The sequence below is a fragment of the Haemaphysalis longicornis genome, unplaced genomic scaffold, assembly GCF_048455015.1.
Source record: "Haemaphysalis longicornis isolate Haplotype H1 unplaced genomic scaffold, Haemaphysalis longicornis Haplotype H1 scaffold_7, whole genome shotgun sequence".
NCBI lineage: Eukaryota > Metazoa > Arthropoda > Arachnida > Ixodida > Ixodidae > Haemaphysalis > Haemaphysalis longicornis.
In genome coordinates, this window is record NW_027526422.1 from 64245137 (window position 1) to 64260800 (window position 15664).

General features: G+C 46.8%; 2 protein-coding genes across 3 annotated transcripts in view; both read left to right on the plus strand.

The window, feature by feature from the left end:
* Positions 1-3098, plus strand: part of LOC144145822 (uncharacterized) — a 310476-nt gene extending 307378 nt beyond the window's left edge. The window contains exon 125 of the mRNA XM_077677578.1: positions 231-3098. Within this exon, the coding sequence (XP_077533704.1) occupies positions 231-496 (266 nt within the window). The 3' untranslated portion in view covers positions 497-3098. The remainder of the gene's footprint in view (positions 1-230) is intronic.
* Positions 3099-6425: 3327 nt separating this feature from the next.
* Positions 6426-15664, plus strand: part of Cpr (Cytochrome P450 reductase) — a 28932-nt gene continuing 19693 nt past the window's right edge. The window contains exon 1 of one of the 2 annotated variants that reach the window (XM_077677581.1): positions 6426-6583. Coding sequence is in view for 1 of the 2 variants with exons in the window: in XM_077677579.1 (XP_077533705.1) it covers positions 8738-8873 (136 nt within the window). In the remaining variant the exon portion in view is untranslated. Of the gene's footprint in view, positions 6584-8722; positions 8874-15664 lie in introns of those variants that run through there. The other variant, XM_077677579.1, reaches the window with a different exon arrangement.

Below are 15664 nucleotides of genomic sequence, written 5' to 3' on the forward strand. Positions count from 1 at the left end.
GTGAGCAGTAAGCCTTCAAGATTTGCACGAAGCAAGCATTCTGGGCATTGATGGAACACATTTGTGGAAAAGAAGAAGGTTGTGCTCCTGCAGGAAGTCGAGTTGATCCAGAGGACTTGTGGTATTGGAACTAGAGTGTGCCAAGCTGACCAGTCTGTAGTGTTTCTCCCCTGAGCAGACGCCTATGGGTGGCTCCTCGTAATGACCCCGTCCCCGCCCACCATTTGCAGCGGGTCCCGAGATCGAGGAGATCGACAGCGTGTGCCTGCCCAAGCTGGGGCTCATCATCTCGCTGGTGATCACCACGCTGCTCGCGCTGGTGGCCGTGGCCGTGGCCATCTCCTGCTGGCTCATGGCGTACCGGCGGCGAACCAAGGCCGAGGGCCCCCTGCCCCACCCGCCCGACTTCCCCAACCCGCTGTACACCACGCCCGAGCCCGTGGCGGAGCCCTCGCCCGACTACTACCCATCCTCGGTGCCGCCCAGCCTGAGGTAGGCCCGCCCGGGGGCGCTCTCCCGCAAGAGGAGCACGCAAGCCAACCAGCCCCCCCAGCCCATCCCGAGTCATCTGTTCACACACCCCATCCACCCGCATTCCTTCGTCATGACCAAACTGCGGCGCCAGCCCGTCAGCACCGCCGGCGAACAAGAGCAGCGCGTTCTCACGCATTGGGCATTGCTGCCGCCACGCACTACACTGCCAGTCGCCACTGCCGGTTCTCAGGTCTCGCTATTGCAGCACGGTCGGGGAGGAGTCGACGGCAGCCGGGCTGCACTAGCAAGCTGCGTGCCTCGTTTGGACGGGGCTCACACTGCTACGGCAGCACCCCACACTCACTGTACAGCGCTGCTTAGACGACTGGTTCGGCAGCAGGACTGGTCGTGGCGGACGACTCCCCCTCCCCAGCCCCGCTTACGTCGGGAACCGCATCCCTGCTCTCGACGATTCATGGCAGCTACCTGCGACCTGTGTGCGCGTGCCCGCAGGTATAGACTTCAGATTCTGTATGCTGTGCAACGGCGATTGTCACTACCGCAGCCACGCCCGTGCCGTCCTGTCTTGCCCCGTTGAGGGGACCGGGCACTGGGGCTGCCGATGTAAGTGCTTAACTTCTGAAGTAACTCAGTTTCACGGGGTGCCTGTGTTTGTGTGCGTGCGTCTTGTCGTCTTGCCTAACAGCGAGGACGCGCGGGGCCCCTGGCTTGGAGCCCCGTTTTGCGTCGGGTTCACTGATGTGCCAAACATCTCTGCTTTCCTACACTGTTTTTGTTGTTCTTACACAGCCGGAGGGCATGCAGGCAGCTTCTTTGACAGGCCCTTGGTGTTCACTGGTTTCGAGTATATATAAGGTGCTGGACATCTTGTAGGAAGGAAACATTAATAAGCGTTTTACAACCTCGTGCCTCGAGTGGTTCGGAAGCCGCAGTCTCCGCGGCAGGTGTCAAGAGGTGTTCGAAGCCTGTGCCAGGCCTCCTGAACCGCTTGGTTTTTTTCCTGTAGTTTTTCTTCTGTGAGTTTGTCCTGCGACAGATGTTCTGGTCTACTCGCCCCTTTCCTTGTGGTTCAGCAGGATGTGAGCGTGAAATTTGTGAAGCTGAGTTACTCAAGAATCCTAGTGTGTGTCATTGTGCGGGAGAAGAGAGAGAAAAAAAAGTGGAGACGGTGCTTCCTTGTTTCGAGTGTATTCTGGGGACAGGGTGTCACTTTCGCACGTCGTGTGCTTCTCTTGTGGTGCTGGCTCTTCGAATGTGCTTTGTCTCCCCACCTTCAAGCCAAACCGTGCCGACGAAACACAAGCTTCGTGCTCTTCGCGACATTCACGAGTGGCAATTCAAAGTTTGTCACAACTGTTGCGAGATGCTACGCACACATTGGCACTTCGTGCCTTTTTCAATGCTTACTCAGTTGTTTTCAAAACAACTGTGGTGGCCGACTGCTAGCCGCTCACCTGCCGCTCGAGCAAAGAGCCGCCGTGTTGTCGTCGGTCGGTTGTTCTGCCAGGGGACTCAAGCCACATTTGACACGGCCCCTCTGTTTTGTTATAATTGCCACTTTGTGTTTTTTTTTTACCGTATGCGTGTAAATTGTATTGCGTGTTGTATTTAAATACTATTTGAGGATATTAACAACAAACGTCAACTACTGTTCCTTAGAAGAAGAAGACCCAGTTGCGCTTTTTCCTCCCATGTGCATTTTTTTGTTTTCCTCCTCGTGTAAAATGCGCACACATGAAATGGTGAACAGAGCGAAGGAGCATCATAGAGTAAATGCTATTTTGCTGTGATAAAGGATCTTGTGTCTTTTCTTGCTACTTTTGTAATTTTTTTGCGCGCTCTACTTTAACCGCCGTCTCTTCCGACGTAAAACTCCACACAACTGCCAGCTTTCACCTACTCCTCTGGTTTTTTTCTTTCAACTGAAAGCGAGTGTGGTGACTTAGCCACAGCCTAGTATATGAACAAAGACGAGAAAAGAACTGGGACGGGTCCCATTCTTTGGCAGCTATTTTTTGTTTGTGTACTGTGGCAAGGTTACCCGGTGATGTTCCATAATGTACAAGTCATCAGCAGCTGAGTGGCAAAGCACATCTTTTCACATGCCTTGTATTTTTCTGCGAGGCCAAAATCAAAATTTTTTTCCCCCTAAATTTGTAGGTGTACTTGGCACTTTTCTTGTATGTGCTAAATGTTAGCTTGATTATCTTATTCTTAAGATCATAAAATGGAACGAAGCCACCAGTGACGAGGCTGTGAAAATATGTGCTCAGTCACTCTGCAGTAATTCATACCTTTTGTGTCTGTATGCGTGTGGTGCGTGCATCAATGCAACACCAACACGTAGCGTCCGTTTTTTTTTTAACCTTTTTTTTTATTCCCTTTTGTGTTGAACTTTACCACACTGCCCGAGTGCTAGTATGTAGTAATGAGCTGCTTGAAGAAGGTGAAACAGCCCCCCCCCCCTTTTTTTTTACCATCAAAGCAGCTTTTCTGCAATGAAAAATGCCATTTTTTACATGCCCTAAAACATTTGCTGTTTTACTTTTGATCTTCTGTGTATTTTCACTTCCTGCAATAAAGCACATAATTTTTATTATGAATTTGTGCCTAGCTGCTTTGTGTGAGTGTGGGCAAAATTTGCCCAGGAAATAAGGAAAGGTGAGTGTGTTTCACATAAGTTATTGGCACCAAATTTTGAACCATGCACCTTCATGAGCACATGAATGCACATTAATGAATGAATGGGAAGGGTTTTAGGTGAATATGCTTAAAAAAGGGCCTGAAGAACATTTGCAATGTGCACCTATAAATTTTTCTAGCCATAATATATATGCTTTAGAATATTAAAACGAGGTTTTAGTGTCCTCACTCATGCCGTTGTACGCCAATACGCTCTCCAGGAAAGCCAACTTTCCCTGACAATGATGAAAGGTGATGAAAACAAAAACTCTTGAAAACTCTTGAAAAACAAAAAGCTGATGAAAAAAAAAAACTCTTCCCATGACCGGAATCGAACCTGGGTCCCTCGCGTTATGAAGCCGGCGTCTATCTGACTGCTCCATTTCGTCATGGCCGAAGCGAATGCAAAGCAGCAGGTACCGATTCGCGCTGTACCCCCCCCAAACCCAAACGTTAGGCCTACGGAGTGCACACCTGGGAGTTACTGTGGGTATTCTAGAAAAGTGGTGCGTACCTCCAGAGTAGCACAAAGAATCCATCACGAGAAAGCTTCATGTTCAACCATCGTTGTCGCTGGATGGAGGGGTGCACGATTTTCGCTATTTGACCCACTAGCGGAAGGAGCTGCGATTTTGCCAAAGTCGCACAGAAGACATTAGACAGCAGTCGGATTAGGCATTCAGCAATAGGCGAGGGCTTTTTCCTAAGTGTCATCACATGAAGGCAGCATAGTAGAGGTATGAACAGCAAGTTCAAATGATGGAAACCTGCTGCTCTGTTACTGGATGTTTGATTCTTCTTTTAACACCCAGCTGTGCTGGATCATTGTTGCCATCTGTCGGGAGGGTGGAGAAATTGGAGTTTTTCTGTAAATGACAGTCATGTTTCTTGCCGAGGGGTCGTTAAGGAGACAGAGGCAAAGGAAACAATGTATCAGTTTATGGAAAAAAAAGAGGGAAGGAAAGCAGTACGAGTGCACGTGTCTGTGGTTAACAGGCCTGGGAAGTTTGGGGCCTCCGTGTTGTCAGCAATCAGGTAACCTCCACGATCATTCCCGTTGTTTTTGTTGATGCAAGACTGGCCATAAAGCTACATCACCACTGTCACGCGACTGCAGAAACGGGAGACACCAGAGGGTGCATTTCAGTGGTTGGTAGGCGATTTGGGTCTCCTAGAGCCATTGTTCTTGTGGGTGTGGGAGGGGCTGAAAAGCTCGGCCATTGTTACTGTGCCACAGAAAGCGGAGCAGTACCAGTAGTAGCACTTCTATCAAAAAGAAGTACCCATGGTTCAAGTAGTGTGAATGGGTTATTATAGGAACGGAGATGAGGATCGATACAGGCAAAACAGTATAAGCTGCGGCCAAGAGTTCACAATGGGCACAGTGAATCGGTCTCCAGACCTTAGGGCTGCTGTAACTAAACAACCCCCATCACTGGGGATATTCGATTTGGAGTCTCAGACTTGCCGTGGATAGTCCTCGGGTAGTCCAAGGATTCTACACGCCATAGATGTATGGGAAAAACAAATGCTGGACTGCTTCTCGGAGAGTCTGTGGTGGGTACAAGAGTGTAAACCGTACACCCCCACTGTTGTCACTTTTAGGCCAGTCGCAGGATTGACCAAAAAGCTGATTCATCATTGTTCTGGGACCAGGGGAGGGAATTCCAGGTTTAAGGGAAGAAAAGGTTGGAAGTGGCAGCAGTAGGAGGCTTTGGGCCTCCCCTGTTGTCCGCGGTCAAATAACTCCCATCATCGTCACTGCCACTCTTGGTGACCGCTGTGGTGTAACGAAAGGAACATGAAATGCCAAGTTTACAGAGAGAGGATCGAAGAAGGAGCAGTTGAGAGTGCATGTTCGTGACCTCTGCATTGCTTAATCAAATAAGCTCCCACCACCCCACTTGTCTTCGTCAGAGCTGGGGAGGCCAAGAAGCTAAATCGTCAATGTTGTGTTGACCACGGGAAGAAGAAACAGCAAATTTATGGTGAGAGAGAGGGTAAAGGTGCACGGGCGAGTGTGGGAAGTTTTGCGCCTTCGCGTTTTCTGATGTCAAATAACTCCCATCATCACTGACACCTTTCTTGACACAGGATTGGCCAAGAAGCTAAGTAATTGTGACCGGAGGCCAACAGAAGCCCAAATAAAACCTTGATGCAAGAAAGAAACACTGTGATAGGAGAAAGAAGCGTGCGCGCGGACTTCATGTCAACAAGCGGACACGTGACCACCATACCACTGCCAGCGGTCCCAGACGGTGTCATCAAGGTAAATAGCCCCCTTGAACACTGACATTCGTCTGAACAGAAAGGCAGCGCTACTTCGTTAATTCGTTTTCAGTCCATCTCGACGAAACGCTAGTGGCGGTTATAGTTCCGTATGGACGGCACTTGACACAATCTGGAATAAAAGTGCCCTAGGCTGGGTAAGTGACCATTGTGCGCCGACACGCACAGCTGCACGGCTGCACCACGAAACCAACGGAACTGAGAAGAACCAGTCGGACGTCCATCAACTTGCCCGATGACCATGCACGTTAGCTAGCTTTTGATACACCACAGAATAAATATTTTTACTCGAGGGAGTACGCAGCCATGACACAGTTTACGAAGGATTTGCCGGATTTGCCCATGACCTACTGGCCAATGTGGCACAGAGAGAGCGGAAGAAAAACAAATTATCGGTAGCGTTTATTGATGATGATGGCAAAAAAATAACAAAATAACTACGACCACGACCAGCTGTATTTTGTCGTGACTAAAGTCCCTTCATCTGGGACTTTAGTCGTGATCACGACAGTCATGTACTGACTAGTTCTATGTAGTTATACCAGATTCTGGCTATTTACTTATTTATTTCTTGAAAATTGTGTGAAATTGTACAAGACCTGGCGTCTTTTCCAAGCGTACCTTTTTTCTCAAAAGTCTATTTTGATTGCTTCTTAATTTTATCGTGATGGCTAAAAACAAATAAAAGCCCCTTTTCGGGACCATTTAATACGAACAAATTAGGCAAAGTCAAAAATAGAGTTCTTCGACTTGGTAAGGGAGCACGCGACCTTTGCCGTTCATTTAAGGTACTACAAAAATACAATAGAAATTGTATACGTATTTTTTTCTCTGCAATATAATAATCTATTAATGAGTTTTAAACATTTTTGTTAGCGCGACGTCTGGGAGAAAACTTGAAAGTTGCCAAACGGAATAAGTTTGGGAATTCAAGATAGCCGTAAGGGTACGTGGCGGCGCTCGCGTTTGTCTTCGATATGTGTTTTTTTACTTCATCCTGGCTGTGATGTTTCAGCCGTACAGCTGACGAAGCCGTGGCGGTACGGAAAGGGTCTTCATTAATGAAAGTTAAACGTCACGCTTCCTGCAGGACTAATCAACTTCGCCAAGACATAAGGTGCGTGCCACTGAGCTCTACTAATACATGCTTTCACATTTGTGCGGTATTTCGTAGGCCTAACCCGCATATTTTTGCCTTGGAGGGGAGGACGGGGGAAAACGCTACTCTTGTTGGTACTACCTCGGCTTTTAACGGCGCGTCGCAAGGCACCGTCCTCGCTGAGCGCCGATATTGCTGGGCCCTGTGTGCCTCGAAGGGCGTAATGTGTGCTGACAACTGTCCCTCGAGTTCATTTGCCGCAGAGAATCCTAAAACTGCGGGCCTGCGTGACGTGATATATATTTCAAGGTCAATATGTTGCAATTGCACGTTTTTACCTCCTGGGAAGGCCGTACGTTTTGCTGCTCGTCCTCGATTTCTGTGTCGCTTTAAATCCCTCCAAACCAGAGGCGCGTTGTGTGGGGACATCACGTGATACCGTGCTGCAACTTGCATGTTGCGCATTTGCGCCTGTCTGTCGCTCTTTCGGCGACGAGCAAGCGAAGTTCCAGCTTGCGTGCATGTGCCGTGCGCGTGAAAGCGAAAATGCTCCCGGCCCGTAGCGACTCTCGTCGGCTGCGTGCTCGTGACCGGAGAATGTTCGACCGTGCATATGTTTGGTTCCAACCTATTCAGGAATATGCGAATGTTACCAATGTTTGCATCACTACGACCCTGTGTTCCTTTCCTTCCACAACTGGTCGCATTACGCGCTGTTGCAACAGCAGCATTACGATTTTCGATTAATTCCTAGTGGGGGAAAAAAAAAAACGTGCGTTTTCCCGTGAGGTATTTTCAATAAGAGGGGGTCGAAACTATGCGTGGGGAGGGGGGAGGGCGCAAGGACATTTCACAGAAGGAAAAGCTAAACTAGAAGAAAAACATTTGACGCATTTTTTTCCTCCCGGGAAGCTGGACATAAGTCAACCGCGGGAGGCTAGAGTCCTTTTCTTTTCTTTTCGCGAATTCTGGTAGTAGTTATTGCAGCGCCGTCGCAACCCTTAGCGTATATTGTCACGTCTGTCATCTTGCACGGGCTACGAGGCGCCGTACTCCGGGCATATTTTCCGGCGGCGCATGCGAAGCCGCTGCGTGAGACGATGCCGTGATAGCTGCGAGGCAGACGGAAGATAAATAATCGATGAGCCGTTACTTTTACCCTGCGATTGGGCATTCTGGCACGCAGCTCGAGTTCTGGAAAGTCGGGAAAGAAATGCGAAAGGAAAGCCGTGCATGACGCCGGCACACGCACGCACGTCTCCTTTCATTCCTTCTTGCGCGCGCGCGCGCGGCCCCGACGTCACGCGCAAAAGGAAGAACAAAAGGCAATTTGCCCCTGGGTGTCGCAAGGCAGCGCGGCTGGTATCTCAAGGCGATCTTTGAGGTCTGCAAACACGTGCAGGGGCACTCATCTTTTTTTTTTTTTTTTTCCTTTTTCTTTTGTCAGCCTTGCAGAGGCAGCACATAGCACCTTTTGTTTCCTGCTGTCTGTGCCGCAGCTACGTCACTTCAGCCACTAGGTCTCGGCGTCGTAGTACGGCACTTCGAGGAATACTGAACACTACGAGGAAATGTTTGTGTGGGTGGGTGATCATGTAAATTTTGTTTCCCACAAACACTGGCTACAATTTTGCACTCTGACCCTTAATCGTTTTAAGCGGTGACTCCCCGTCGCCTGCGTCGTGGGCTTGCTGATGACACAAGAGCAATTTTCGAGTTTACAAGGGAAAGGAGGTGAAAATGCGTACATTGTCACCTCACGTACACATGCGTATGCTTGCTGGCTTGCTACTTGTGTTTCCAAGAACGTGTGGGGCCCTGCGTTCCAGCGTCTTGTCTTTTTTTAGGCCTGCAAAAGGAAGTGCGGCCAGTCTGACAGCCATGTAGGGGAGAGGGCATGCTTGACACACCACCGACGCACGAGTCCCTCACCATTTGTCACAGTCCGAGTCACTTGGTACATTTGTATTCTGGATATCATCACGTGGCTCAGCTCTGGAAAGAACCCAAATATTATATACCAGCGGGCTGTGATGCTCTGGGGCTCTCCAACCCAAGTACTTCGCACCGAGGGCTTCATCTGCTGTTCTGTCGTGGTTGTGCCCGCGGTTGATATCGCTGCTGTCTGAATACGTTGCTTGACTCGTCGTCGTGTGACCTTGCGATATCGCAATGGCTGATTTCCTGCTCGATTCAAACTTATCGAGGATGTCTGGCTCGGGTGAAGTTGGCTGCCTGCCTATAATGGCAGCTTCGCGCTGGCTGACGTCACAGCAGTGTGTTCGCAATTCTGCCACAGCTGGACCAGGTACGTGCTCCGTGGCTGATGCCCCACTTGTTCGTTTGACTGTCATAGTGTCTGTCAGCTGGCCTGTACCTGTATCCGAAACGGTGCCGTTACGTTCACCCCATCTTTTCATTCTGACATTTGATATCTAGGTCAAGCGTTGCAGTCGTGTCTTGCATTAGTCAGGTGATAGTCAATTCTGGTTTTTCATCCTTTGCTTGACACTGAAATAGTTGAGCACTTGTGGGCCGCTTGTGTAATGCTGCGTCGGCTGCTTTTCTGATTGAAACAAGCAGAAAAACCGGCGTGAGCGACATTAGATGCTGGTCAAACTGAGTTGTTCCAATTGATCCTGACCTGTGTACTCTGCTGTTCCCTATAACTCTGTGATAGATTTAATGGGCTACACACTGCATTTTGGATTAGTTTAATGGGCTACACACCAAATTGTAATCATCATCTTAGTTTATTGCATTAGCTTCAGAACTGTTCATTACAAAGCTCCATTTGGTAAATTGTAGCTTTTAGAAGTGTAAATAAGTGTGTAGCTTTATCTTTCAATGCGTAACCTCTGCGGTGGCATGGGAGCCTAGTAAATTTTAATTGTGTGGCGTTACTGTTTACGCATTAGGAAAGAATTTGTTCTCTTCCTTTCCTCCTGGAGTTGTAGCTTTGAGCACACGTAGCAGTGTCCCCTTTTAACGAGAGAAGGCTAGTGTGGAAGGGATGTGGCACACCTGTGTGAACTGCGCACGAGTTGTGGCTGTTTCGTCACAGGATGTTGGAAGAGAGGGGGTGGGGATGGAGCTGGAAGAGTGCACGTGTCTTCAACTTCTGTTCTGAGTACAGAGTTGCTGCTTTGGGATGATCTGTGTTCGTGTTGCACGCACGAGCACAATTAGGGTCATTGTGCTTGGAGGAAGGAAGGCCTAATAGACTTGCCGAGAAGTGTAGCGCCAGGATTTCCGCTTAAAATGTTAGCAGCTCAGCGCCCTGCCCTTCAGTCCAGCTTCGTCAGAGGATGTAGGAAGAGTAAAAAAAAAAAAAAAAAAAAATCATGCATGTGTCATCAACTCCTGTACAGAGTAGCGACATTACAGAGTAGTGGCATTTGTGTTGCAGGCAGGAGTACAGTTAAGGTCGTCATACTCGTGGGAAGGATGGTTCAGTGGACTTTCCACAAAGTGTAGGGCGGCCAGATCTGATTACCGTTTGATCAAGTTCGTACCTGGCGCACACTGCCCTTTGGTCGTTTCTCATCGTGCCAATCTTGTATGATTATATTGTCGGAGGACCTGCTTGCGTGCCGCCATACTTATCTGGATAAGGCCTAGAGAGCAGGTGCGTATTTGTTTTATCTACGCTCCCGGAACAATCGTGCACCCGCTGATAGTTTCGAGGACTTTGCCCTAGAGTGTAGTATATTTACAGTGGACATATTTGAACGTGTGGGGCCCAGTGTGTAGCTTGGTTGTGGTACAGTCGTAGGTGCAGATCTTGGAATTGGTGTGGCCAGTAAAGCGGGTTAGTAGCCACTCGAAAACTTTCTCATTCATTTTCTACTCAACCCTAGTATTTGAATGTTGTTCCAGCAGGGAGCCACAGAATGCATGCGCCCTATGCATGCAAGCCCAATGCAGATGGTTTCATTTTTAACTTTATTGTAGCAGATGAAACTTATTGAAACACCTACTGTATTTATTCGAGTATAAGGCGAGGTTTTTTCCAATATCCGTAGTCTGTCGTACCCCGCCTTATATTCATAGCTCAGTATGCACATATATATATATATATATATATATATATATATATATATATATATATATATATATATATATATATATATATATATATATATATATATATATATATATATATATATATATATATATATATATATATATATATATATATATATAGATACACATACATACATACATGTGGCAATTTTTTTCCTCTCCAAACTGCACCCTCGCCTTATAGTAGAATAAATACGGTAGCTCGCCAAAACAAATTATTTTCTTGTCATGAGCTCAATGTTTTGAAATGTATACCAACTCCGAGATGTCTTCATACACATCAAGGCAGCTTTCTGATGGAGGCGAAAAGCAAAAATGCCGGTGTGTACGAGATTTCGGTCAAAATTAATCCGGAGCCCTCCAATAGGGCCTGCCTCCATCGCCTGCATTGCGTCGGCACGTTAAAGCCTACAATCAGTCAATCAACATCAAAGCAGCTTGATATATTCCGATTTGTGCAACATTTTCACATATTTCATGCATGTGCTGTTGCTATGATTAAAAACCGATGGGAGCATATTTTATCAGTCTGCACATGTTATGAGTTCGACCAACATAGACATTTGGATGTTCTAGTTCAGTGTTATTGTCCACTGTGTAAGCCCTTGCTACACCAGAGTAACATTCATGCTAGGCTTGAGGAGCAGGGAAGCAAAATTTCTAGCCAGCAGAGGCAAGCCCCAGTAGCTTCATCTTTTTTTGCTAGTCAAATGTCATTGCCTAATTCATAAAGCCAGTTTTTCTTGGAGAAAATTAAAGAATCGTCCCCCCATCTAACAGTGAATCTAGGTATGAAACGATGGAATTTCTAAGCAATGCGACTTAGGTAGCGTTCAGAGAAACGAGTCTGCTCTGTGCCAGACGGTTGGTTCGAACACTGAACCTTCCATTTTGTTGTGCCTGGGCAACGCTTGACGTTTGTATGTGGTAGTCTTTGGACGAAATTGTTGCAAAACTTGTTACAGTGAAATCCGTCCCTACTGTTTTTACTGTTTAGTGTCTGGGCAATGCCCGGGCTGATTACATTTGTATGGGCGTGGAATTGCGGGGTCCTTGCTTGTATTTGTTAAAGGAGCTGCCTGAAGAGAATGCCTGTGTCCATTGTCCGATCCGTTCAGTCATCCTCTGTCTCGACTAGCCATCGCGAGGGCATGGGGCTTGTCTGGTGGAGGTTTGGGGAGTTTCAGCACTGGCTAGTTCAATAGTGAGGGGTGGGCAGTAGTGAGCAGCTCTTGGGCCATACAAAGCTATCCGGTATTTATGTTTTCTTTGTAGACTGAAATAATAAATGGGGCTTTTCTGTTGGAGTTTCACTGTAAAGTTACTCTGCCAAAGTCTGTGCATGCATGCAGACCAGGCTTCACGAACAGTGGTTGTGTGAGTCTGTTGTATCGTAAGCACCCTTAGAATATGCCGCAGGTGTTATACTACTGCGGACCTTTTTATCTTGCGATGAAGGGATTCTTTTATTTTTTTCGCTCAACATAAAATATGCAGCAGCCAGCCATCTTTTCCTCATTGCCCCTAACTAGGAAACAAGCACTTGAAATGGAACAGCTGCACCTGAATGCATGCACGGGGCTTCGCACTCGGTTGCGGGGTCGGTTCGTATTGAGCCTAGATTCTGTGAAGTGCAATCGAAGTGTCGCAACTGCTGGCGTATGCACCTATTTATTTCAGTTGAAACGCGCACTTCGGGTTTTAGGGGCAGAGGCATACCGTGACGTTTATTATCGCTTTGCTATCTGAAAGCACAATTGTGTTCTGCGCGTTGGTCCTCAAGTGCTGATAAGGACTTCAGCTAAGATCTGGGGCCGACGAGTGGCCTGTCAAGCACCCGGACAAGCCAACTCTGTTTGGTCGGCAAGTGCCGTGCGAGACACATCTTAGTTTTGGCTTTCAACCTTACGTGCGTGCGTGTATTTGAGGAGACTAAGACACCTTGTGTGTATGTTGCTGTGAACGACCGATGTTCTGCTGATAGCTAACATTACCTTGCAGTTTTTTGCTCAGCATGTGTCGTGGTTTGCTTATCTACACAGGCTAGGTGAATGGGCAGTGTGTGGGTTTGTCAAACAGCTTTGTTTTCTTTATTACTACCTGGATAACGGGGATGAATTGGCGAATAAAACTGTAATTAATTTTTACAGCACTCTTAAGTTTGGTTCTCGGCGGTGAAATTGCAAATCTTGTTTGGTCATAGTGTCTGTGTTGCCCAAGGAGTGCAGATATTCCTTGGAGAGGAGTTGGGGCAAAAAAAGCTGATGGCTCCCAACGTTTAGGCGTGGTTTGTCCCTGTCAATGCTCATGAAGCCCTGACTGCACACACATTATGAACTGAAATGTAGTCTTGAGGTTAGTGAATGCACTGCTCACTGAACTGGCATATTGATAATTTTAATTTGCAGCACTAGGGATAGGCTTTTGTGAACTTCCAGAATTGCTGTGACTGCTTGGTCCTGTGCATGAACAGCAGTACTGTTTCATGACACTGGCAGAGGTGCTTGCCAGTACTTGGAGGGAAACAAAAAAACATTGGTCTAAACATAATGGGCGCATCGAGTGCACATTGATCGAATTTCGACGCTCCCTGGGCTTCACACCAGTGTGTTCTGGTGTGGCTGTTGTGGTCAATGGGCCAATAAGTGGAGCGAGCGCTTCGCGTTTAAGCTCTCTTTTGCATGCGCAGAAGGAAAACGAAAGCGGCAGGCTGGAGCAGTTTGCGGTTTTGTTAATATGTGATATACTGTCCTTTTTTCCTTTTCGGCTATGCACAATTAGAAAACGGTGTGAGCTCTGTTTTACCACGTGCTTCGTGCTCAGCTGCAATCTGCAAATGAGGCAAGTGTTTCACTTAGCACCCTGCATAATTCCTGCCCGCAAGATGCGTGCATGGTCTTGCCATAGGGTGCGTGGTAAGATATCACAAAGAGGGGGGAACATAGACGAACCTAGTAGCGTGTTGTTGCCCGACGCAAATAGGCGAAAAATGTTGGTGTCAGCGGAAAGCAGACCCTCCAGTGTCACCGGGAGTGCGTGAAAAAAGTTAACCAGTCACAGGCATTACTGGCATGTAATTTATTTTATTTTATTTATTTAAGAAATACTGCAGGCCATAAGCCCGAGCAGGAGGGGTACATACATGTGTACATACTGAAAAATACACAAGATGAGCCAAGACATCGATAGTATCAGTAACTCATTGACAAAACAAAAGGAACAACAATGGGTCAGAACAGTGAAGAAATGCAACAAAGCGGTCAGCAAAACAATATGCAGAAAAGTGGCTATGACGATTAAAGCATGACAGGTATCCGTTTTAAACATTGGGTTCAAGGCTCTCTACTGATAGCAGGTCTTCTACAGAAGTGTTATTCCAATCGTTGACTGTTCGCGGGAAGAAGGAAAATTTGAACAAATCGGTTTGAGCAAAAAACGGCATGAGAGAACGCGCGTGAATGACAAGTTCGCCGCGTTGATAGAGGGGTTACGAAGTGGGAGGGGTCAAGACCGAGCCTGCGGTTATTAAGAGAGTAAAGAAACTTAAGGCGAAAATAAACCTTCGGCGTGATTCCAAGGTTACAATCCCATGGTTTTGCATTGTTTTTGTAACTGATACATTTCTACCATATACTGAATATATGAAGCGCACTGCATGCTTCTGAATTTTCTCAAGTGAGTTAATGTTCTTTTTTGTATGGGGATCCCAGACAACGCATGCGTATTCCATTTTCGGCCGTATGAGTGGGTTGTACGCTAACAGCTTGACCTGAGGTGGAGCTTCTCTTAATTTATGCCTTAAAAGGCACAATTTGCGAAAAGCGGACGATGCTACATTAGCAATGTGTGTATTCCAGCTCAGGGTGTTTGTTAATGTTATCCCAAGGTATTTATATTCATTAACTTCAATTAAAGGATGATTTGAAACGAAATATTGAAACAAAGTGGCTTTTTTTTTTTTTTTTTTGAAATTTGAAGACTGGTTTGTCCAATCACATCCAAGTTAAATGCACAAATGCAGTGATTATGCTACATGGTGCACAGCATGTTGGGGATCAAAATACATTGCAGCACAAGTTCCCCACCTTGCGTAGTGTCGATTCTAGAAGTGCACACTGGCTTCCTGTTTACAGAGCTGCTAGATGGAAGGAAAAAAGTGTGCTTGGTTTTGATTGCAGCAGCAGCTTTTTCATCACAAGTGTGGTGCAATCCACTGTAAAAAGTCGTCGAGGGCCTCTTCAACACTTGTTGGAACAATTCTGCCAGCATTAAATGAAACAAGCTGCAATAGAGCCTCAACCACGGTGCATAGGCTGCAAGAAATCTTTTTCTGGTGCACCATTGAAGCACCTAGCTCACGGCACAGAAAGTGTTACATTTAAGTTTGTAATGTTTTCTAATGCAACACCTAAATTGCACAGATCTGCCTTTGTTCTTATGTGTGTCCAGAACCATATGAAAAAGAAATTTCAGTCTAGATTACTGATTACTCAGATACCCAGATCAGTCTAAAATACTACCTTTGGGTTTTCGATATCCAGAAATGCTTTGCAGGCAGTTGCTGTTGATAGCTATAATGTACTGCACCCCAGTAGAAAAAAGAGGAGGGCTATCTGCTGAAACCTGTCATCGCAACTTTGAGTACAGCTTCAATTGCACGGCCCTAATAGCTTAAATGAAGCTATTAAGGGAAGCTATTATATGTACTAGGTGATTTTTTTTAATCAAGTTTATCCGAAAAGTGTTCGCCCGTGTGTACAAGATTTCGGCACGGATTAAAGTTCCCCAGGTGTTCAAAATTAACCCGGAGCCCTCCACTACAGCGCGCCTCATCGCCTGCGTTGCGTCGGCACATTAAACCGTACTCATTCAATCAACCAATTGTCAGAAAAGTGTATTTCTCAAATGTTTCTTCACGCTGAATTTGTTCAGGTGAAGCTCTACTGCTCGCAACTTGTCAGTCTATCGTTCATGTTGGATTCGGAGGGAGAGGGAGATGGGTGCAAGAAAAGG